The sequence below is a fragment of the Equus caballus genome, chromosome 18, assembly GCF_041296265.1.
Source record: "Equus caballus isolate H_3958 breed thoroughbred chromosome 18, TB-T2T, whole genome shotgun sequence".
Lineage (NCBI taxonomy): Eukaryota > Metazoa > Chordata > Mammalia > Perissodactyla > Equidae > Equus > Equus caballus.
Window position 1 is genome coordinate 80,341,197 of NC_091701.1, and position 25,106 is coordinate 80,366,302.

Here is a 25,106-nt window from a genome sequence, read left to right on the forward strand (position 1 = left end):
ACCTTGTATTAGGTGATGTTTCATAGATACAACACCAAAAACACAAGTCACAAAAGAAAAAATAGATTATTTGAACTTCATTAGAATTAAAAACCTTTGTGTTTCAAAGGGCACATCAAGAAAGTAAAAAGCCCACAGAATAGGAGAAAATATTTACAAATCATATATCTGATGCAGAATCTGTATGCAGAATATTTAAAGAACATTTACAACTTAGTAACAAAAAGGAAAATGATTAGACATTTCTCCACAGTAGATATACAAATCTCCATTAATCACATGAAAAGATGCTCAACATCATTAATCCTCAGGGAAATGCAAATCATTAGTCACTAGGGATATGCAAAACAAAAACCACCTCACGCCCACTAGGATGGTTACAATTTTTTTGAAAAAGAAAATATCAAGTGTTGGCAAGGATTGGAGAAATTGGAGCCCTCATGTATTGCTGATAGGATGTGAAATGGGGCAGACACTCTGGAAATAGTATAGCAGTTTCACAAAACGTTAAACATAGAGTTACTGCATGACCCAACAGTTCTACCCATAGGCATATACCCAAGAGAATTGAAAACTCATGTCCACACGAGAACTCCTTATTCGTAGCAACATTATTTCACAATTGAACATTATTTTGATGTTCATAGCAACATTATTCATAACTGCAAAAGTGAAAACAACCCAATGTCCATGAAGTAATGAATGGGTAAACAAAATGTAGTCTATCCGTACAAAGGAGTATTATTTAGCCATAAAATAGAGTGTAATACTGATAGCTCATGCTAGGACATGCATGAGCTCTGAGACATCACGCTAAGTGATAGAAGCCATATATCTTATGCTTCTGTTTATATAAAGTGTTCAGAGTAGGTAAATCCTTAGAGACATAAAGCAGATTAATGATTGCCAGGAGCTGGGATGGGGGGTGAGGGGGCCCACGGGAGAATGGAGAGTGATAGATAATGACTATGGGACTTCTTTTTGGGGTTTTGAAATTGTTCGAAAATTAGATGTTGGCAGTGGTTGCAAAACTATGTGAGTAAGCCAAAAATTACTGAATTGTGCTTTTTCAAAAGGGTAAATTTAATGTTTTGTGAATTATATCTTAATAAAGCCTTTGTAAGAACAAAATGGTGACTGCTAAAGCCCCAGTTGAGCCTTTAGATAATTACAGCTGCTGCTGTGCTGATGTCTTGACTGTACCCCGTGAGGAATTCCACCCCAGAGCTGCCCAGCCACACCACTTCTAAATCTCTGACTCCCCAAAACTATGAGAGACAGTTTATTTCTTTAATCCATTAAACATTGAGATCATTTATTACATGGCATTAGAAAACTAATATAATAGCATTCGGCTCATTCATCCATTAACATTCACTGCATGAACTCTGTGTTGTGTGCTCGATAGAAGGCTAGACACATGCTCAACCTGCATGGAGCTCCCTCTTGGGTTAGACAGACAGATAAGAAAGTTAGTGATTTTGACATAAATGCAGTCATCAAATGTTCTGACATGTGTGATAGTCACAAGTTCAAATATTTTGTTAAATTGTCTACCTAAGTATTTTGGTAATGTGCCCAACTCTGTCTCTTTTCTCTGTAAGCATATATGAAGCCCTTCATGATAATATGAATGTTCGAAAGCTTTCAAAGATGTTCATCGTTAAGGATTTGGTGACTTAAACTAAAAAGTGTTCTTTAACTTTATGCATTTTCTTCTCTTTCTTTATCCCTGTGGAGAGGAGAAAGCAAATTAAAAAAAAAAAAAATCTAGTTTAGACCAAGTCCTTCAGAAAACACCAACCCCTACATGAAATGTCGCTTCTCAGTCTAAAGTGAAACACATTTTTTAAAAATCAATTCATTGTGACAGACTGCTTGGGTTGTGGCTCTATGTCTTGTTTTCTTCAAGATATTAACTTAATTCCTTTATGTTCAACTTCTTAATTCATATGTTGTCTTTTTTTGGTTGAAATGGTGCATTCAGATCCATGAATGCTCTGTTTCCAGGTGTGATTGTTGATAATGTGGTTTGTTGTTTCAATGGAATCTGAGTCCATGACTAACACTATTTGTGACTGCTTCTGAGGAGTGGCGTATCTGCAGAATTACTCTGTTAAAGTACAGTTCCAAAGCCTACCAGAGAACTGATGTCTGACAAAAATGAGAATCTAAATCAGGTTTGCTTTCTAGAATTCATTCTCTCCTCTATGTACATCCAACTCAACTTTGCCACGGTCCTAGAGGGAAAGGCCTCTCTGACCCGCTTACCTCTCTGTAGTGGAAGTGTTTACCATTTTAGAAATTAAATGGTTGCTTTTAGTTTCCCTGTGCTGAAGATCATCCTCAGAATCAAAGTCTTACGACAAAGTGAGAAATCCAGATTTCTTTCCCTGCAATATTCCAGTTACATTCTTGACAGAAGTGACCTTGCCGGGCAACTTTTCTTTATATTTTTATTAGCACCAGGGGGTGCAAGCAAGTGCAGTGCATTAAAGCTCATCCATCACCACCTGTCAATGGCACCTTCTCTTTGGTTTCCCTTTTCCTTGCTGATTTGAAACACTCATTCCCAAAAGCCCATGGTTGAGTAGCAGGAAGCTAAATGATGTATTCCAAAGCTCTTAACATACTGCTTTGTGTAAATGGCCCATCTGAGTATTTCAGAAACCAAACGGGAGAGAAAAGAACATTGAAAGCACTGAAAAGATTAACACCTGTTTCCAGTCTTCAAAGAAATTGGAGCATACTGTATATATCCAGAGTAAAACCCTTTACTCTCTCATGCTGAGACATTTTATTCACATTTTCAATTCTGTATGCACAGCTCCACATCCTTACGGCTTTGTCTCACTACAGGATTCCACACAGAACTTAGAAGATGGAGAAGTTATGAATGGTGTACAGACAGAACTACTGACATCGCCGAAAACTAAGGATGCATTGAGGTATTCTCTTTATGCAAATAAGAATATTATATTTATTTTAATTTAATGTTTGTCTGTTTAATAGTTTATAGTTTTTATTTCATAGGAAAGATCAAGATAAATAGAATAGTGAAACCTGTCCCAGTTCTAAAATTAATTACTTAATTACTCTTTTCTCTCATTTTCTTTATATGATATGAGAACTTCCTGACAAACATATGTACAAATGAACCTCAATCCTTCAAACTCTTCTGCAACCTGGATTTCTTAATTGCTCTTTTCTTCTCTTTGAATAGCAGTTGAAAGTGAGCATTTCAAAGTTCGCTGTGGTTGAGCATTTTACTTTGACGTTAGCTCTTTGAATATTGCTTTGCGTTGTGTTTTCATAATCTTGCAATATTTTACTTGATGTATGTAAAACGCATCCAGCCTATCAGCCAGGATTTTTCGTGTTTTTAATGTAAGTGACTGATTATGTGAAGTCAGCTGCTCTCATGCTCACCAGGACTTCCTTTGCTGTGCCCTAATTTCCTGTTCTGCCCTGACAACTGCCTGGGTTCATATCCCAGTCCCGCTGCTTACTAGTTCTATGAGCTTAGGCAACTCACTCATCTCTCTTTGCATTGGTTTCTGGTCTATGAAATGGAAATAATATTAAAACCTTTTTCAGGGGGTTAGTATGAAGATTAAATGACAATATATGTAAAACATATATTAACTGAATATGTTGAACAGTGCCTGGGTCAGAGTAAGCCCTGTGAGTATTTGTTGCTGTTGCTACAAATATTATTGTTATCGTCACCATCTCTGTTATTATCATCATCATTACCATTTTTTTCTAAGTTGCATAAGGGAAGTAATTCTGTGTTTGGTCGACTGTTGGCTTCAGCACTAGGAAGTGATGCTTCTGAGGCCGATGGCCATTCCCCATTCATTTAGTCAACATGTTCCTTTCGTTCACTCCAGTTACAAATAGGGACCAAGCATTGTACATGGAATTAGCTTTAAAAAAATATGCAATCATTCTTTATCTCATTGCTTTACTGGGTGGATTTTCCTCAAGCTTATAATTTATAGCCATATGACATAGTTACTCTTTATTTAGATTAGGTTTCTTTGATTAATGAGCTACACAATGTTAAAAATTTGGTACAGAAAATCTCCAGAGCACTGTCTTTTTAGAAGCTTGATAAGATTGATTTTTGAGGTAGGCATAATGAATATAATATTCTTATTCTGTTTGCCTTTAATTTCATCGTTTTTAATGTTAGCTTTGAGAGGTTTGCTAACATTTGGCTAAATCTTGTGTGGATAGCTGTCACAGAGTGAACAATTATTTGGTTCATGGCTGCATGAGCAAATCAACTAAGCTTTCTCCTGGTATAAGGAATTGAGAGAAATGGCGTATAGGAATTTTAAAAAATAACTTTCTTTAATTAAGATATGTGTGTATATGTATAATTTAATTATCAAAACAGCCTTTTCACATAGGTTTTATCACCTTTAGTAGGTAAGGAATTGCAATTCAGAGCAATTAAGTAACTTCTAGAGAGATCTGATCGACATCCACCACCCTTGTCTCCAAATCTCTTGACTACAGTGTGCACCATCCCTCACCCCCTGGTATCTTATTTCATCCTACATAACCTGGGCCAGGAAACTTCCAGTGTAGGAGAAGTCAGCTCAGGTCAGTTTGAGGCCAAGTTCAGAAAGTAGAGTGAGAGCAGACTCCCAGCACTCGCAGACTCTCGGGTGGGGAAGGGCGAGAAGGATCTTAGCAGCACGGAACGTGAAGCCTGCAGGGGAAAGCTTGGAGATTCCAGTTCTAGGAGAGGACTTGGTTCTAGCAGGTATGGGATGAACAGGGAGCGATTGAAGAGAAATTAAGAAGCCACTTAGAACCGAGTTCCTCGGTCAGTATTCTCCTGGCAAGGATGGTCTGATATCCCACAGAGCTTGGCTCAAGCAGAGGACTTTGGATTCACTTCCGTGTAGGTGGCATAGAAGCTCAGTAAATTATTTGCATAGCCCATCTCAAAATGTCTTGAACCTGTTCTTATGTCTTAATTCCCACAGTGGTTCCTCAGGCCTTTGTTATCTCATATTTTAATAACCTTCTAACGCTTCTCCTCCTGAGTCTTGATCTCTCCTTATTCTAATTGATCCCACATATCACCACTGGATAAACTTTTCTAAACCACAGCATTCATGAAACCATTCCTTAGTTCCAAAATTTTTGGATTTAGTTAAATCCTGAGTTTGAACACTCCCTATGTAATCTTGCACTACTTATTTAACCTCTTTCAAATGCTTTTTCATGGAAAATGGGTATCATGGTCACATAGGTGATTGTGAAGATTAAATGAGATATATTACAGGCAATTGCACTTTGCACAATGCTAAAAGAAAGGCTGGGTAAACATTAATTGCAATTGCAATTATCGTCTTCTCACAAACTACAGTTTATTGTAACTATTTGTCATTCTCCCAAACGAGACTCTGAATCCTCCAAGGGATCTTGACACATAGTACAGGTCTTGGAACTTAATGGAGGTGTGTTTGCTGAGTGAGTGACTGAGAGGATAAAACACATGGCTCTGTAAGTCATAAGCATAACTATTAACTGCTCACCCATCATTAACACAAACATTTTTATTAAAAGAAAAGTAACATTTAGAGGGAGGTCTCCAAATAGTTTTATAATATGCCTCTCTTACGGTGTATTGCTCAATTTACTTTGATCTTAAGAAGAGATTGAAGCAAGAGGTTTCTATTGGGTGTGTTTTTTTTTTTTTTAAATGAAGTTACCCTTTAAGCTTCTTTTTAAGTAGCATGCAATACGTGCAAAAGACCTTTACCTTATCTCTCATTTCCAGCTCATTCCTGATCTCACCTTATTCCTTGACACTTGCCCAAATCAGCCTCCTCCAGACTTACCTCTTTTTTCAGCCTTAAAACTGCCATCAGGTGTTCTCCTATCTTCTCCTCTGCCTCTGATATCCATTCATTTGGCAAATTCTTGGCAGAGTCCTTCTCAAAATATGTTGAACCTTTCCCTGCGTTGATGCGTTACTGCCTCTCAGATCTATTATTGAAGTAATTTACTAATTCCTGTCTCAAGTCCCACTCCCTGCCTTGTCTTTCCCTTTCCTAATCTATCCTACGTATCACTGCCAGCTGAATATTTCCAGACCACAGCATTTGTCACAGTGCTCCTGAGTTCCAAAACCTTAGTGACTCCATTGTTTACAAAATTAAGCATGATTTTTTCAGCGTGGAATTTGTCATATCAGCCTTAGATTTGATCTCAAGCTAATGGTTCAACCTTATCTCCTCCATGTCTCCCCTCTTTCCGTCCCTGCCTCCCTCCCCCTCACTCTCCCTTTAACATCACAGCCAGTCTGCGCGCCCACAAACCACCGCCGTGCGCTGTCTCAGTGCAGACCGTTTCTCCTCCTGAGCTTGCCCTCTCTGCTGCCTCACCTACTCTTTTTATTGAAGATCCTCTCAGGTCCACCTAAAGTGCCACTTCCTTCAGGAAGATTTCCCTGATCCCAGCTTCCTTTCCTGAGCCTGTAGCCTCTTCCTCTGCACCTCATCAGAAAGAGCCTCTGCTTTGAAGCTCACATGTCAAAGTGGTTGAAACTGCTGCTCTGGAAGGCAGTGAATCCAACTGGAGTCCAACATGATGCCATTGGTATAAGATTTAACCTCTCTAAGCATCACTTTACTTCTCTGTAAAACGGAAGTGATCTGTTTATGCATTTGATGTGAAGACATGTTATAATGCCCAGACGGCAATTAGCACTCTGCCTCTCAAGTCATAGCTTATGTTCATTGAGAACATATTACTGTTACTACCATCATTCTATTGCTTTGTATTATTTTTTATCACTGGTCTTCACCTGACCTGAACTCTTCAAGCACTGGCCTTTGTTCCTTGCAGAACTTCCCCACTGGAACTCCTCAATTAATATATGTTGAATTCAGGTGCATTAAGTGAACCCCACCACCATGACGACAAATTCTTTGTGATTTTTACACAGTATGTTCTCTTCAACAAGACATTTCACCATCAAGGAGATGTCATTGTCATCAAGAGACTCCTCTTGGAGGCCTCTCGATAGTCCGTCTCTCACACTGTTGTGTATGGCAGACCTGCACATCAGCCCCCGGGCACAGCAACCAATCTCTTCCACCGTTTATTACAATCCATTGTCTTCTCTATGTCAGCAGTCTAATCCTGAGGAAAATTTGTTCCTCAATCCTACAGGATTGAAGGATTTTTTAAAAAGTCTCACTGAGGAAATCAGTTGAGAAAAATTGCAAAGTTTGAGATACATTATTCCCTTTTAGTCCAGAACCTTACATGTTTCCTCAGAGAGTTTGCGTAATCACACTAATAACTGATAGTTATTGGACTCTTGGTATATGCCAGATACTGTTGTATGATTTATATATGTTATGTTCTGTGTCTTTTTCTTTAAAACCAACAACTCTATTAGGAATTTATCTTAATTTCCTCACAATTTTGGTCTTAGTTTAAATGATTTACTCAGACAGCTGACTCAAAGCCACCACTGGGATACACTTTCTCTCTCTAATTTCATAAATTAACCATGATTTCCTTCTGAAACAAATTATCTGCCCCTCCCTGCCCTGCGTCCTGTCCCTCGCTCACCCTAGAGGAGAGGCCTAGGGCTGAGCTGACTAAGCGTCTGTGGAAAGTGCTGTCCGTTTGCCTCGGGTGAAGAAATTAGGTCTGCGGCCCTCTGCAGCTCCACTGTATTCTCTCCCTCAAGCCTCACGTCTTTCTTCTGCTTGGAACCAAACAAAGCACTTTCCGTCTAGTTCTTGCAGAGTAGCCGTCACGACAGGCTCACTGTGAACCGCTGATTCCGTCCCTTCGCCCAGAGTTTTGTCCTAAGCTCTTCGATCAGTGGCGGCTGGGTGGAGGGATTATTGGAATCAGTTTTGTCAGTTGGATCTCAGAACATTTAACTTGCTTGTTACTATTGGCCCTAATGGTTTGCGACTATCTGCTTTTGTTTCATTGTGTCTTAAAAAGTTGTAGAAAGTTAGCTAGTTTGACTTTGGCAAAATCTTCTGACTTTTCTTTGTGTCGCTGAAGTATTTTCCCTTTACCTCACAGTTCATTTTTTCTCTTTTTTACGAGTAGCTGCCAGTCCCTTTTTCTTTCCACTGCTAGAATGTCCTTTCCAGTGCATTCTCTACGTTTTCTATTCTCAGTCCACCTCCAACACATAAATAAGTGTGTGCAAGCCTGCTCACTGGCCCTGGGACTCCACTCTGCAGTTTGCCTAAACACAGAGCCTTCATAGTGGATTTCCACATCCTGGTAGTCTCTCACTTTATCAGCTATGCATTCAAATAATTGTATCCAGTCCTACCTGCTGTGTTTCTCTTCCATGAAGGGTGAATATACAGAGATTTCTGCAGAACTCCATCAAGTGTCTATAACACTCAGGGGTTTTTTTCCCCTTTTAAAATAAATAAATAATAATAATAAAATTAAAATTAAAAAATAAAATAAAAATACATGGACTAGTCTATGAGGCTTTCTTTTTCAAATGCTTTTCTTTGCATCTTGAAACAAATAATGGACAACTTTTTATAAACAGCGTGATGAACATAGTACGTGTAAAGCTTGTAATGCTTGTCTGCGTTAAGTAGACGTAATTCTCTGTAAGTGCCTGCATATTATAATCAACAAAATCGAAAGTCTTTTGTGCTTTTTTCTAGGATAATAATATTTTTGAGATAGTAATTTAACATTTTTCAGATATCCTTCTAGCCAAAGAATTGTGACGTTCATATAAGATAGCATAAAAGTTTATTCTGAAATATCGAAAAAGGGAATCTTTTAAAGTAGAAATGAACCTTAAAACTACATCTCCCAAAAAAATTTTAGTATTTTGAAACAATTTTGATTACTTTAACAAATTATGAGGTTTACTTTATTGAGTGATTGTAAAAATACGGCATCGATAATTACTAACTAGTAGGTAGGAATATGATACGTACAATTTATTATGTTTTATGGGAGGGGCCTTGAATGGGGTAAAGAAATATTTGCAAAATAGAAAAAATTGAGAATCCATAAAGCCATCATAAAAATTTTTCAGCGAAATGCTGAAGTCTATACTAGACTAAACACTTAAATTCCAAAAGCCTCTATGTAATATGTACAAGTGCTTTCTATCAGCATGTGGATACTTTATACATTTATTAGGAAAGATTTGTGTTCTGCTCTAAGTACAAAACTATAAAAATACATTATAAAGTAGAGATGATAAAGTTTTAATGGTTAAACAAGATTTTAGTCTCCGTTTTTAGAAATCTTTAAAAGAGTACGGTCACCCTAGAAAGTGAATGTGTTGGGTTTAGTCTTCCTCAAATACCTGAAAATGCACCATAAATCTGTTATTATACGCAAATAATTCCTCCGTGGCTCATTAAAGGCAATACAACTTTCTCTGCCCACTGAACATTTTATATTCAGGACTTAGAATGTGTACCTGTATATAGTAATTCATATGCATATATTCATCTGCCTATATTCTCAGACAGGCAGTATGGAGGAGAATCTATTTTATCCCACGTTATTATCACTCTAAGATTTGTTTTGTTTCTATCTTTTGTTCCAGGTCTCTCATATAACTTGCTTGACTGAACAAGTTTTAAATATATCAGCAATATCTGAGCAAAACTCATTTGAAGTTTATTATTAGATTTGAAATTCCATCATATTCCACAAATGTTGGAAACTGTGTTCTTTTTTGCAGTTCTTAATAATACATTTGCAATGAAAACACATTACAAATAAGCCTAATCTGGGACTGGCCCCGTGGCCAAGTGGTTAAGTTCGTGCGCTCTGCTGCAGGCGGCCCAGTGTTTCGTTGGTTCGAATCCTGGGCGTGGACGTGGCACTGCTCGTCAAGCCATGCTGAGGCAGCGTCCCACATGCCACAACTAGAAAGACCCACAACGAAGAATATACAACTATGCACCAGGGGGCTTTGGGGAGAAAAAGGAAAAAAAATAAAATCTTAAAAAAAAATAAATTAAAAAAAAATAAGCCTAATCCACTGAATGAGGATATATTTAATGTATTTGTTTTAGATTGCTGATAATTTAGAGTACGCTTCATGCAGAGTGATTCATCAGGCATTTTGCTTTCTTAATGCTGTTCTCAACTTTCCAGCAAAGCGCCAAAATTTCGCCATTTTCAGTCTGGAGCAGAAAAGAATTTGTAGCAGCTGTAGCTCTTAATTTGACATCTAGTTTCAGGTCATTTTCATGTACATAGGAAAAAATAGAGACCTGCTTACGATTTCCATAATGGGGATGTTTGCTTCAACTTTATCATTTTTCCTCTGGCAATTCTGTTTTCTCTCTCTGGGGTTAAAGGAGCCAATAATTGTTCACGGTTATTATTTTTCATCTTTATAAAAACTTGTTAGTTCCACCCTTTATTACTCAAAAGCTCCCACTGCCTTGTATATTCAGTCACACGCACTATCCATGAATGTTTCTAGCTCATCCTTTTCTTAATCTGGAGTAGGTTAGGTGGGTCAGGCTTTCCATTTCTTTCTGTAATACATTTTCTCCAGGCTTTGCAACTCCTTTTTCCACCTCTAAAAATAACAGGAGGTGAAAATTTGGAATTGTTCCATTGAATACAACTGATGCCTTATTGAGAAGCAAGTTAAGTTTTGATTTGTAACGCTTTGAACATGCCCATATGTATTACCAAATGAGGCTTCACAGTTGTTGTAAAATGTAATTCTGTGCTTTTTCTAATAAATACACATTTTATTTCACTTTCTCTCTGTTTTGGGGAAAAAAAGCCTACTTTACATTTAAGAATAGATGTGCTTAATTCTGTGTATTTTATCATCTGTGCAGTAATTTTCAAGTGTGTCTCAATGGGGAGAAATGTCATTTTTGTGTGCATCTTTTTAAATATGTTGATTTATGCAGATTAAGTTAAGTAGGAAGTTATTTTTGTAGGTAGTCATTTCCATTTATTCTTCTTCTAGGGGAAAAAATAAGAAATCAGATGGTCTTTTAAACATTTTATTTCCTGGATCGTCTGAACATACCCGCAAATCATGTACTCCTTTGATTTCATCTCTGCTGTCGAGTTGACAGTAGTTGACATAATCCTAAGGTTTAGTTTTTTGGGTTTTCTTTAATGTGCCTCATCTGTTTTTTTAGCAGAGACTCATCTGTGCTGTTATTTTTTTCTGCCCCAGTGATATGACAAGAACAGTGGAGATTTCTGGGGAAGGAGGCCCCTTGGGAATACATGTAGTCCCCTTCTTTTCATCTCTGAGTGGAAGGTAAGATGTTTTCCTTATATCAGAAGTTCATGCTAATGAAAGACTTGCTTGAGCTCATTTTCCCAAACATTTTTCACAAGAGGATTAAGTGTGTATCTCTGTTACACAGATAGAAACCTCAAGATATACTTCTGTTGGCCACTTGTATGTTAGAGACAGAATAAAATCATTAATTTCTAGGATGCAATGGACAAGAAAAAAAATCACAGTTTCTACAATTGCACTTAATGATGAAGTACTTTCTTAAAGTATTCTTATCAGTGATGCATAGTAAACAGAATCCTTGGAAAGGATTTTAACATATTGGTGGATGAATTTTGCAACTGAATTTTTTAATGTTCCAAAATACACTTCAATAAGTGAATATAGTAATTCCAAACGGATATTTCCTGATATTCCTCATGTATATAGAACTTAGAATAACAGATATTGTAACATTTTAAGAAGCTGTATCGGAAACATATGTTTTGATGATATTAGCTATTGTAACAAAATGCCGTCGTGCTATTTATTTTTTTCTAAAATAAAATTTAATCAATTAGAAATAATTTACCACGTCCTTTTGAAATTTTAAAGACATTCTATTGCTAAATCCACACTGGTAAATGGTAATTTAGATGGTGTCAGCAATTCGTGAAAGTCATGTCTCCCTAAATGGACATAAAGCTTGTTTTACTGATGGAAATTACAGTGTGTGCCTGAGAGTCCACAACAGAACTATTATGACAACCTTACAAAACTAGTATTAGATATTATGTCACTTTTCAATGAGATCACTGCCTGTAGCACTAGTTGATATTGACAAGGGGTATCAGACACAAGAAAATTAGTTTCTCACTCATATGACATGATTTTAGTTAATTTGCTGAATTTATTTTCTTAAATGCATCATTGAAAAGGCAGAACACTTTATTTTAGCTTCGGAGATCAAAGACCAGAAAAGTCAGCTTATTTTCTCAAGGTCACACACAATCCAGATCTCCTGACTTGCCTGCACTCCATTGCTCTTTCTAGAACAAGGATTTTCCCAAAGGTTATATAGTATTAATTTACTGGTTCCAAATATTTGTTCAGTTCAGTCTGCCATATAGCGAGAAGAGCAGATTTAGTCATGATATTTTGGTTGGCATCATTTTCAGCAGGTAGCCATCTGCTACCTATAATTGCAAAGTCATCACCTTTTTTCGCAAATAACATCTGATGCCAAGCTTTTGCTGGAATGAATGTTCCCTAAAAAGAAATGAACTGAAAAGCTGGTGGCTCTTATTGTCTCATTTCCTGTGTGTGCTAATAAGCGTGTTTATAAATGTTATGGGTTATGGCACAGGACAAGCTGAGGTTGTTTTTGATAGACAGGGAGAGTATTTACCCAGTTGTCATGAGAAATTCTAATGGCTTTTGGCAGAAGTGTACTGATCGAGCTCTGTGAAATACCAGAGCTGTTAAATTACTAGGCCCTTTAGCTTAATGGAGCTGGAATAGAAACACAAGATCATCCCACTTTCCAAAACATGAAGAAATATACAATGTGACAGTCACCATCCTTCATTTTCAGTAGTTCGGAAAACAGGTTGACCCCGTAGACCAGAAATCACCTTCTCTGACTTCAAATGAAGGAAACACACGAGAATTGATTGGTTCCCTCCCTTTCCTTCCTGTGCCTGATTTCGAGCACACGCCTTGTAGGACGGTAGAGAGAGTGCTGGCCTTGGATGCAGAAGGGTGGGATTTGCATGTCTGTGTTCTCTTTTATAACCTTGGGCAGGTCCCCTAAACCTGCCTCTTGTGAATTTCTACTTCACATGAAGGTTGTGGGGATTAAATGACATTAAAAATGTGAAAGCTCCCTGTAAAACACACAGCATATGAATGTGTACATTATTGGTATTGTTATTATTTTGGCTAAAACAGAAAAGCCTGGTTCAGAAATGAACTTCTATAAGTTCATGGTCAACAATTCAGTAACTTGGCGAAATAGTTGTATAATATGTTTTTGCTCTCCACTTGTATTATAGAAAGGAAATTTAATTAAAAGCATTAAAAATAATATGGAAGTGGAGACATGAGCCAATAAAAGTTAAGAAGTAATGAGTACAGGCTGAAATAGCACACTTAACTCAACCCATGTGTCTAGATGCAACTGGGTGTAGAGCGTGTCAGACAAGAGTCTGAATTCATAGTGCCATATGGCTTCACTGTGGGCAGGGGGAGGGGGTGAGTTGAGGTCATAGCAGTATACTTAGTTCTTAATTTCCTTCAATTTATTGGTTTGTGTCATTATTTTAAATTGGAATTTACATTTAATTATTTACTAAGACTACTGTAATTGGCTTTGCCTCCAATTTCTTTTTTATTTTTTTTCTTTTAGATAAATACTGCCACACCTGTTGTGGAATCAGAAACCTAATCTAAGTTAGCACACCCTGAGTACCATGTAGTGGCCGCTGTAGAGAGACGGCCCCAGTGGATTCCTTAGAGACCGCAGCACAGGTGCCGAAGGCCTCCTGTGTGGAGGGCCACTAGCTTGCTGGTAGAAACAAAGCAAATATCCAAAACACTGAGTTGCTGCAAGTAAAAAGCAACTTAATTCATTTATTTTTTAAAAAGTAATGTGGTTTTGTTTTAAGAATTAAAAGCATGAAATCTAATTGTTTTTCAGTAAGTAAAGATAATATAACATAGCTCCGTTTCATAGTAAAGACAACTAAATATGAAAGAGAAGAAGGAAGGGATGGGTGAAGAGTAACACATAACGTGAGGAGAGGAGATGTTTAGACAAAAATGCTAAGCTAGTAGAATGGCTGAGGCGTGTGACACAGTGAGAGAAGTGGAAGGGGGCAAGGAGAGGGCGGGTTGGTGCTGAAGTGATTATTAGAAGAGCAAGAAGCAATTGTTACCCTCTTATTCTGTGGGGCTGTGACTTTCGGCATCCTTTATCAGTGCTCATTAATGTGAAGGAACTGGTTCGTCTCAGCCTCGACAACATTAATCTTTAAATCCTGAGAATTGTGGTCCCAAATGAGAAAGCCACCACAGCCCACCCGTTTGGGGCCGTGAGGATAATGAGAGACTCTCTTCTGAGTCTTCGATACTGGTCTGGATGAAACCACACTGGAGGGAATTCAACCCCTTCCATGGAATAGAGAAGGCAGGAGTGGTGTGTTGCCAGGAACCAAACTAATAAGATCAGTCAGTTTTACACTGAACCAGAATTACCTCTGACACATAGGTTTTACAGTTGGGCTTATGCTGTCAATAAATTTTTCACGGAAAATCAGGTTATTTAGATCGGTGAGGTTCACATAGCATACTCCAGCTGTAATATGCCAGCTAAATTGCAACCCAGTGGCCTGAAAGAATTAATTCATCTCCCAAAATGTGAAATTAAATCCTAGGGAGTAACATTACATGACTGATGATGTACTGAATTAAATTAAAGGAAGACTTGAATGCTTGTTAAAAAAATACTGCTTACATAAACTTGTTTATAACCACATGTGAGCCTCCTAATGGATCGTGCAGTTGTGAATACACCATAACAAAAATCCAAAACGTGAACTATTAGGGGATTTTTTAATTTAGGAAAGAAACACTATTTTGTTCTTTTTTTTTTTTTTGCATGTCAAATAGTTTAATTTTTAATATCATGTTACGAGATTAAGGTAGGATTAGTATCTTAAAAATATTAATTTGAATCTCAGATCCTTTATCAAATAGTAGCTGTGGCCCCTTTTCTCTTTCACACAGAATATGATTAATCTATGAACCTACTAGAACTAGGAAATGAAGCGTGGCCCCTCACCACACACTGTGCCTGTGACCCTGAGCCTTCCCGGCAGTAGGTGGCGGGACAACTTGCTCTTCTCTCACCTACCTTAGCGTCCTGTACTCATTCAGCATTGTTGAAGGAGAGATCTGAGCACCACCGCCAGGCCTCTCCTCTTGCTGTCTGGACATGCCATGAGCTCATTTCACAAGACTGAGGCCATGGAGGCAGAGGCCTCACTTTGGAGCAACTGCAAACAGGAAGATGGGTTTCTCCTCCACTTTCACTAGAGGCTGCCCTTTTTCCATGGCTCACCCTATTAGTCACACATAAAATATGCTCATATTTTATTAAGATTTGAGGTTTAATGCAAAGGGACTATGTAATAGCACATGAGGCCCCCACACAAAAGAGTGAAAAAGTAGAAAAACAAGAGGACAAGGGAAGGGAAGATAGCAGTTTCTGCACCCAGCCCAGCAGATTCCTCTTAGAGGACGTATCTGTCTTTCTCACTCTGGGACACAGCGAGGACCCAGACATGCCACCAGAAGAAGAGAAATCCCTCAAGTGAGAAATAGCCAAAATATACACAAATTTTGTTTCTTTTAGTTTTTAGTTTAGATGCTACCAATAGGTAACAGAGTTGCACACACACACACACACACACACACGTATATAAAATTTCTTCTTTATTTCTACTGATGTAGTTTTCTTTCTCTTCTCCTGTTTTTCCAATCCCCCTTCCTCCCAGACTGTAAGCCACAGCCACAAAGCACCAGGAGCCTCTGGGTGTCTTCTCCGAATCCAGACCCTTCCTGGTTGAAATTTTAGACAACTCTTCCCAGAGCCCTGCCTTCCTCATGTCACTGTCTTGCTCAGAAGCAGCGGGTGGTGGGTGTACAACTCCAGCCTCATCAGATTAAGTCCATCATGTGGTGTTCAGGGCCCTGCCATGTGGCACAGGCCTCCCACTGGGCGTCGGCTCCCTGCCCTGCTCCTCACAGGCACGCTCACACAAAGGCACGGGGCCCAGCCAGCCTCCGTGAATGTTCTCTCCTCCTCGCCAAATCCTACTCATTCTTCTGATCTAGTTGACATCCCAGTTTCTCCCCAAATCCTTCTATGAAGACTCTAGGCTTATTGACATCTCCAGTTTTTAAATTTCTACTATGCTTGGAGCCTGTACTGACCAATTGTCCTGGTCCTATGGCCTTGTCTCATTCTCCTCCATTCTGAGCACATAGAAAATAACCTGTACTTGATTCAGTGGCTCCAGCAAATGGGACTGAACTTCTTTCTAAACTGAGGAATATAATCTCTGCTTAAATGTTTACTTCTTGAACTGCAAGTTATTGAAACAGATAGTAAGACTGCAAAAAATTGCAGTGGATACCTAACCCTCTCCCATTACTAAACTTCCAGTTGCCCCCTTGGCGCTGACTCAGACTTGCTCATTACAGTTGGCCCTTCTCTGAACCACGAGTTCTTCATGTCCTGCACCCCACTGAGCTACTGGCCTCTCCTCAGTGTACTGCAAGCGTGAGAAATGGGATCGTAGATTAATGCACTCTGCTGGGTGTTTATGTAGATTTGTCTTGAAGGGCCTTTTCTCTTTTAGTGAGTTGTGTTTTATGTTTTTGGGGGGATTTTTTGCTAAGGATTTAAATAACACACGTTTGCCTGAATATAAAGCATAATTTCTTTCATAAATAGAAATCAAGACTTATTTCTGAATAGTTGCAAGTGGAGAAATAATTAGCATATTATTATTCGGTAATTCTGTTTCAACCTAAATTTTGCATTTAGGATTCTAGGACTCTTCATCCGTGGCATTGAAGAAAACAGCAGGTCCAAGCGGGAGGGCCTGTTTCACGAAAATGAATGTATTGTAAAAATCAACAATGTGGACCTCGTAGACAAAACCTTTGCTCAGTAAGCATTTTTCCATTTGTTTATTTACTTTGTTGATCCCTAGAATGCTTATGATCATTACTAAGCTCATTATGATCAAAACCGTAGGTAGCATTTCTGGTCAGTTCCCTTTGATTGACCCCAGAATGCCCATTTTCAAATCATGCTCTGCGTTAGCACGCTCAAGGGTGGCCCGCACGTGGCCCCGACAGCCTCCAGAACGGTGGCCTGCAGAAGGCAGCGAGCCCTCCTGCCTGGCTGTTTTTCTGGGGCATTGAGAGATGGGTTTGTTTTTCTTGGGCTATGGGTCACTTAGATTGGAATTTAATGACTCTTTTCACAGACTGTTAGTTCAGCTTATTAATTAACTTACTTGGTGTCACAGTCTTCCTTAAACTAAATATCTCTGAGAGATGCCTGTGAGGACTCACCAAATAATAGAAACAAATGGAAAGAGTTAAAATGCTCTCCCTCAAGAAATCATTTCTCTGCATGTGAAAATGTTATGGGAATAGGTTCTTGTACCTAAGAATTAGAGTATGTGGCAGGCTGCATACGTTTTTTCAAATGTATGTTGGCATTGCAGTGGGATTCTGGAACAAGGGAATAAATATGAATTCTCCTTAGTAATATTCACCAACCCCTCCTGTTTCTGACGAAAACCACTCGTAATATATCTTCTCTGTGGCCATTAGTTGTCAATATTGGGGGCGGGAGTGGTTCTGGGTGGGAGTTGTAGGTTGTGGGAGGGCAGTGGGCACTGGCTGCTTAAGTGTGGAAAGCAATGAAGCCTTAAGAGTCTATTTTTGAAAATAATGAATAATAGACAATATTATAATTATTATTAATAATGATGTTATTTTTATATACCCCTGTGCTTTTTACAAGGGCTTGATAGATAGGAAAGGCAGACAGTTTATGCCTATTGTATAGGGGTGGAAATTGAGGCTCATAAAAGTTCAGCATGGAGTTAGTGTGGAGTACAAACTGACCTCTGGTCCAGGAACTGACCAGAGGAGCTGGGCTGTCTACGTGAAATCTTCTCCCTCCTCCGCTAACAATGTAGGGTATCACACACTTCAGTAAGGTATATTTTTTCTGAAGACGAATAAGTGTGGAGGTGGCATTCCAGGTTGGGATGGCGGTTCCACTGTTGTCAGTGAATCAGGCATCTTCCATCTTTCTGCTTTGCCAGCCTTACCACGTGGCTACTGTCTTTAAGTTGTGTCATGGTCACAAGATGGCTGCTGGAGTTCCTTGCGTCACTTCTGAGTTTCAAGAAATAGGAAAGAGAAACAAGATAACAAAAAAGTTTCTGCCTCCCAGATGAGCCCACTTTCCTCTAATCCCCCTTCACTTACAGCTCATTGGCAAGAAAGGCGGGGAAGGGTAGTTATTTACCTAGTTGTAAGGCGTAAGAAGGCATAAGGAAGGAGAGGAAAAGTCGTAGGAAATTTGAGGAAAAACACAAAGGGCTAAGACAAAAAGCAACAAATAGAGGTGTATAATAGAATAAAAGGGAGGGTGCATATTGGATCGACCATCCACTGTGACATTCAGCTCCACCAGCGCATCTGCGAGATGTCTTGGAGAGGAAATCTTGGACTTCTAGAACACGACTCGTGTTAGAGAAGACCTGTGCTTTAGAATGCGGCCCTAAAAGGAGACCAATTGATAATCTGATCAATACTACAAAATGATTTTTTTCACCTAAAATTAAAGCCTCCTTTTCTGTTTACTTCAGTAATCACTTCTGGATAGATGTTCCGCTTTAGAAATACTTAAAAACTGTGGGTCATTAGATGAGTTACTTAATCTCGGAGCCTCAATTTCCTCATTTTGCAAAATGAGAGCTAATTATACTTAGCTAAGATTAAATGAGAAGATGAATTAAGAAGGTTGTTAAGAAGATTCAGTGAGAGAAGTATGCATGTTAACAATGCCTGTGTAGCCCAGTGTGGGGGCACCTAGTGGGCAAGTCATAAGTGTCACCTAGCCCTTAGTCAGCAAAGTCGTGTTGGCGGTAATGGTGATGCCACCTCCCGTGCTTGCACTGCTCCACTGCTCCCGTTGCCACGAGGTGGGCCGAGTTCGACTGTGTGCTAGAACACAGTATCCTTACACATTTCCTGCCTCTCCTCCAAGGGCTCAGGATGTCTTCCGCCAGGCAATGAAATCTCCCAGTGTGCTCCTCCATGTGCTTCCACCTCCAAACCGGGAACAGTATGAAAAATCTGTCATTGGACCTCTCAACATTTTTGGTAACAATGATGGCGTTTTGAGAACGAAGATGCCGCCTCCTGTCCATGGAAGATCAGGAATAAAGACAGTTCATCTCACAGGAGCAGGCAGTCCTGGAGAAGATGCCTCAACTTCCATTCCACAAAGCAGGAGCCCTCGAGTACCTAGAGGCGGTAGAAATGCATCCTCGCCCTCACTCTCCCCTCTCCTGGGGTTTGGCAGCAAGAAAAATGCAAAGAAAATTAAGATTGACCTAAAGAAAGGTAATTATTAAATTATGCTTAATAGCATTCTATTATTGTAACATGTAAAATTGGTTAAGGGAAATGCATTAAGGCTAATTTTGTTAATTCTTCTTTCATTTAACTGTACCAAAGAATAGATTTAAGTGTATACTTATGTAACTTAAATTTCTTGAAATTGTTGTACTTCCTTATTCTTTTCTTCTGGAGAGTGTAGATTATTGAAAACAAAATAGTCAAGACATGTTGGGGAGTGGTAAAGAATCATTGCAAAATTGCGAGAAACAGAGCAGTATTGTATCACAACTTAATACTAAACAGGTGCTAAAATTAAGCTGTCCCTGTTTTGAGCAAGATTTGTGATTTTTGAAGCATCCTTTAGGCCAAAAGTCCAAAAAGCATATTGTTTCGGGTTCTCCACGTGGTTTCAGACCAGCAGAAAATTTACTCCTCAGAAAGTAAATATGTGATAATTGTTAATTTCAGTCATCCAACATTGAAAACAATTTTTCAAAAGATGCGTACAAAAGCATCTGTAACCTTTCCTGTCTTCATCTTTTTCAGCTTTTCTACCTGTTTCAAGCACAGATCAATGAGACTAGATCATGTGCGTGCATGCATATTTATGCAATATTATATACACACAAGTATTCATGCACTTCTGTGCTTCTGTTTATTTTGTAACTTCTTCTGATAATCCCTTCCCACACGGTAAACTTCTGAAATCCTACACGACTTTCAAGGCGCAATTCAAAAGAAACCAAGATCTCATAGATTTCTGTTGGATAGTAGAGAATTTAATGATCATGTGGTACTTTTAGGATACTTAATAATATATATCAAAAGCAAATCACATGTACCTTTGATAGAGATTATTCTGAAAGATCCTCTGGTCAAAATTTCAACCCCCTATAAGAAGTCTATACTGGGAAGAAAATGTATTGACTAGGAGGCACAAATATTCTGAAGTGCTTAGCAATTAGGCTTTTATATATATGCATCAGTTGTGTTTTCCCTATGAATTATCCAGCTATGTATAGACATGGGATCCAGTGCTTTGAGGAAAGATGAATCAGACACAGAATGAGACCTTAAAAATCCATCAGAAGGCCTTGAATGCAAAAATAAAGAATAAAACATCACAGCTGTACTTTGGGAAGATTAATCTGACAGCAAAAAGAGACACTGAAGAAGAGACCAAACAACAAAAGATCAGTTAAGGGTGCATTGCATCTGTCTAAATGTAATATGTATGCCTTAATGGCTGCCTAGATATGCGAAGGAAGAGAAAGAGGGAATACAGTTATTGCTGAGGTTTTCAGCTAGGACGGCTTGTACAATGAGGATGCCATTGCTAGAAACTAGAATTTTAAGTAGCTGAGGATATTTGAAAAGGCCAGCATCTGGAGTGGAGAAGCAGTTTGTAGGAAAGTTTGAAGCACTGGTGAAAGTATGTGCATGGTGATATCTAGGTAGCTGACACCGGAGGGATTGGGTCAGACAAAGAGATTCAAGTGGCTTCCATAGGGAGATGGTAGCTTGGCTTCTTTTTTGCTTCTTTCAAGGGAGGTGGCCAAAGCAGAGCATCTAGAGGACAGATCCTTGGAGAACATCTATGTTTGTGTGGGAGAACAGTGGGTGAGAGAGAGAGACAGACAGACATGATGTGATCAGAGGTAGGAAATAAAGATATGAAAACCGTGGGGGGAGTTCATGTCAGGAAGATGATTGATGGGAAGTGTCAAAGGTAGAGAAGGGGAAAGATCAAGAGTAGAAGGAATTACTGGATGTGGTCATGGGTAGGTCGTTCATGATGGAAGACTGAAGAAGCAGTAGATGGAGGAAGGATTCTTTAGGGTAGAGGAATCTGAGCACACCTTTAGATAGAGGGAAAAAATAGACTGGAAGAGAGAGATTGGAGATACAAGAGAATGGGGCAGGGGCAGCAAGCATGAGTGAGGGGACAGTGGGATGCAGTATACAAGGAGTGGATGCTCAGCCAGCGGGGAGCTGCAGGTGGGCTGGCCCATTGAGAGCCTGGCGGATGCTGTCAGATGGGCTTTTGCTCCTCAGGAAAGTAGGAAGTCAGGTTACGGTTTCCTGAGAAGCCTCCCATGTGTATGGATAACATATGGCATTTCTTCTAGGACCTTAATAAAAGAAAGTGTTACACATCTGTATTGGGCCCTAAATTCACCTTGATACCATCGTGACCGTCAGGAGCTGCAATCTGTGTTTGACACCAGAACAACTGAAGTGTATTTAAAATATTTTCCCGAATGTAAATATGTCACTCATTCTACATTAATCTAAATAAGTAGATTTTACTGTAAGATTGAATGTAGTATTACTCCTGTGTAAGATGACCATGCATTTTCCTGATCTTGTACGCTAGGCCCTGAAGGACTTGGTTTCACTGTTGTTACCAGAGACTCTTCCATACATGGTCCTGGTCCCATTTTTGTAAAAAACATTTTACCAAAGGGAGCAGCAGTAAAAGATGGCCGCCTGCAATCAGGGGACAGAATCTTGGAGGTAAGAACTAGAAATAGTATCTTCCATAAAATATTTATTGGTGTTTAAATCAATAAGTATATAAACATATATATTAAATTTGAATACAATATATTGAGAATTATTTCTTGTAGACAAGATAAGGACTTTAATTAGAAAACTAGTTAATGTGAAGCCTAACTTTATAAGTCCCCAGTAAGAGCAGTTGATGTGGGGCCAAATAATACTGAAAAGTTTTCCCTATCTTCTCTTTCTTCTACGTCTTAGTGTCCCTGGGGAATTTGGATCAGATCCAAAAGTCCATCATTTATTCAATTAGGGCTAAGAATTTGAAAGTCATACCAAGCCCTGTAACAGTTCCTTTAAACTTCTTGCAAAGATGGGCCAGTCTGTTTCAAGTTGATCTATGCCTACAGAGAAGTATTTGGAATACCCAAAGCAAGAAGCTTTTTTTTTCATTTCTTTTTGTTTGGTACCACCATCTTCCTGGCTAAATACATATTGTCATTTACTTTTCAAGAAGTCATATTCATGGAAACTGGCTGGTTCCCTTTAACTGTCTCAAGGCATGGAGCAACACTATAGTTTTTTGTGTAGTTCTAGATCATGAAAGAAAATGCACCAAATGACTAATGTTGCTCCAAATTAGAATCTCCAATAATCTGTAGTAACTTGGTGACTGTAATTTTCTAAACGTGGGAAACACTGTAGAATTACAGCGAAAGACTCTATTTCCAGAGGAATTTGCCGTATGATAATGGGCCATTTCCCCTGTTTGTATTATGTAGAAAATGGTGCCAGTTAAGCATTTGAACCTGCATCCTTCCTTTTTGAGGAACCATCTCTGGAATCTGTCAGTTTGATTTCCCCCTCATAAGAATGTAATGTCTTAGGAAAACTGCTGATACTAATTACTGACTGTCCAGCACCACAGTAATCCTGGGCACTATGTTATTATTGGTATTATAAATGTGGTTGGTCTGGGCACATGTGTTCAGTATTCATCTTTTCAGAGCTTTGTTGATCGTGGGAGCCCATTTGCTGCCTACTTTCAAAAACCATCTAGGGTAGAAGGATATAGCAAGTGTTGTAATTGTGGCTGCTTGTATGATTGCATGCATTAGGTAAATGGCAGAGATGTCACTGGACGGACTCAGGAGGAGCTTGTGGCCATGCTGAGGAGCACCAAACAGGGAGAGACAGCATCACTGGTCATTGCCCGCCAAGAAGGAGCTTTTCTGCCCCGAGAGCTGGTAATATTCATATCCCAGTCTCACTGAATTGTCAATGCAGAGCTTACTACACTCTGGGAATTCACAATAGCTGAGAAATGAGTTCTAAATCACAGGCTTCATTTGTAGCAAAAATTGAATCACATCAAGAGTATTTTGCCTCATTTGGGGTATCACAGTTTTAGGATGTTGATGTAGTGAGTTGGGTATATGCAAACAGTACTTCTAGGGGACAAATTCAAACACCCTTTCAAGGAAGCAATTTAACAGTATTCAACTAAATACAATAAATACACATACGTTGAGTATGTGCTAGGCCCTATGCAAAACACAGTCAGCAAAAATGCTCGTGGCCCTACCACAGTGCAGTTTGCAGTCTAAAAGGAAATAAAAATATAACCAAGTGATCAAGGTGGTGGAGATTGTGAGAGCAAGCTGCAGAGTGCTCCAGTGACATATAATGGGGACTTGAACCTGGTCTCGAGGGCTGGGAAAGGCATCTCAAGCGTGAGATTTCAAAAGTCTTATTAAAAATGTCTCCCCGTTGACCTAGTAACTACACTTCTAGTAATCAGTCCTAAACTGATCATCAAAGATGTGGAAAAAATTCATGTACATTGATTTTTTTTCCTAAAGTCCTATTTCTTGTAGTGATGTATTGGGCACTGTACAACCAGAAGTATTAGTTAGATAAATAACTGGATAGTTCTCCAGTGAAATATAGTAAGTACTTAAAATGGTCTCTGTGCAGAATTGATAATAACATGATAAAATGTTCCTAGTTTATTATTAAGTAAAAAGTTGGGTATAAAATGATACATGCAGTACGATCAAATTATATTAAAAAGTCAAAAAAAAAAAAAGAACTGGTAGGAGATGCACCCAGATTGTTGAGATTATGAAAGATTTTCATTTTCTCATTTTTTTTTACAATAAACACATTTTATTATTGAAATATTTACTTAAGAAATCTATAGAAAAGTCAAAGGACTTTTATGGCTAATAAGAAAGAGGAACTGATGTGACAAAAGTATTTTAAATTACCCTTGCTTTTATTTTATTTCCTTTGACTCTATATAGGAAATGATGAAGGCACATGTAGGTAATATGAGAGGTCCAAGGGTGGAATCTTCAGAACAGTGGGGGTTAGTTGAGAACATTCACTATAGGTGACCTGAAAAAGAAAGTTTAGGATGCATGACAATTGTTATCAAATATGTAAAGAGTTATTGTATGCATTAGAAAGTAAGCCATGTTTAACAGTTTATGTCCATTAATTTGCTTATGTGTTAACCCAACAAACGGTTTACTGGGGATCTGCCGAGCACTAAGTCTGAGGCTCTTAGGACGCAAAAGTAACGAAGACCGATTTCCTGCCCTCTTTGAGCTTGGACCCAAACAAGCAGTTGGAAGTGATAATGTTGCAAGAACTTTCTAACTATTGGAGCTGTCCAAGAAGGAAATGGGTTATTTAGAATATGGAAACAGAGCCTGCCTCACCATCTGTCAAAGATGCTCTAGAAAAAATTCTCCCATTGATACAGGGATAAGACTAGAAAACCTCTACGATATCTACTCTGAGCCTGACATTCTGTTACATGTGTTTATATTCACATTTGAATACGTGACCCTCCTGAGTCACCTCTCACAGGTATTAATGCTCGTTAGCGCTGGCCAAAGGATCCTCCCTCCATGTTTCTATGGCATGGGGTTTCCTTTTGCCTCTTCCTTTTCTTTCCATCATCTTAGCCATTTTTCCTCATGCCCTATTGTGTGCTTTGGGGAGATCTGTGGTAAAATAAGGAAGGGAAGATATGTTGCCCACTTCCTCTCTTCTACTTGACTCCTCCAAACCCAGCCATTTTGGATGGTAGAATCCTGAATGTCTGTCTCATCTCCTCCCTGAG

The 25,106-nt window shown here is 38.8% G+C and overlaps 1 protein-coding gene across 13 annotated transcripts in view; it reads left to right on the forward strand.

The window, feature by feature from the left end:
• Nucleotides 1-25,106, forward strand: part of PARD3B (par-3 family cell polarity regulator beta) — a 921,213-nt gene that overhangs the window by 483,057 nt on the left and 413,050 nt on the right. For all 13 annotated transcript variants that reach the window (XM_023622589.2, XM_005601746.4, XM_070242147.1 and 10 more), the window contains 6 exons: nt 2,860-2,948; nt 11,207-11,293; nt 16,866-16,991; nt 19,116-19,474; nt 21,849-21,988; nt 23,092-23,220. In XM_023622589.2, the coding sequence (XP_023478357.2) occupies nt 2,860-2,948; nt 11,207-11,293; nt 16,866-16,991; nt 19,116-19,474; nt 21,849-21,988; nt 23,092-23,220 (930 nt within the window). The remainder of the gene's footprint in view (nt 1-2,859; nt 2,949-11,206; nt 11,294-16,865; nt 16,992-19,115; nt 19,475-21,848; nt 21,989-23,091; nt 23,221-25,106) is intronic.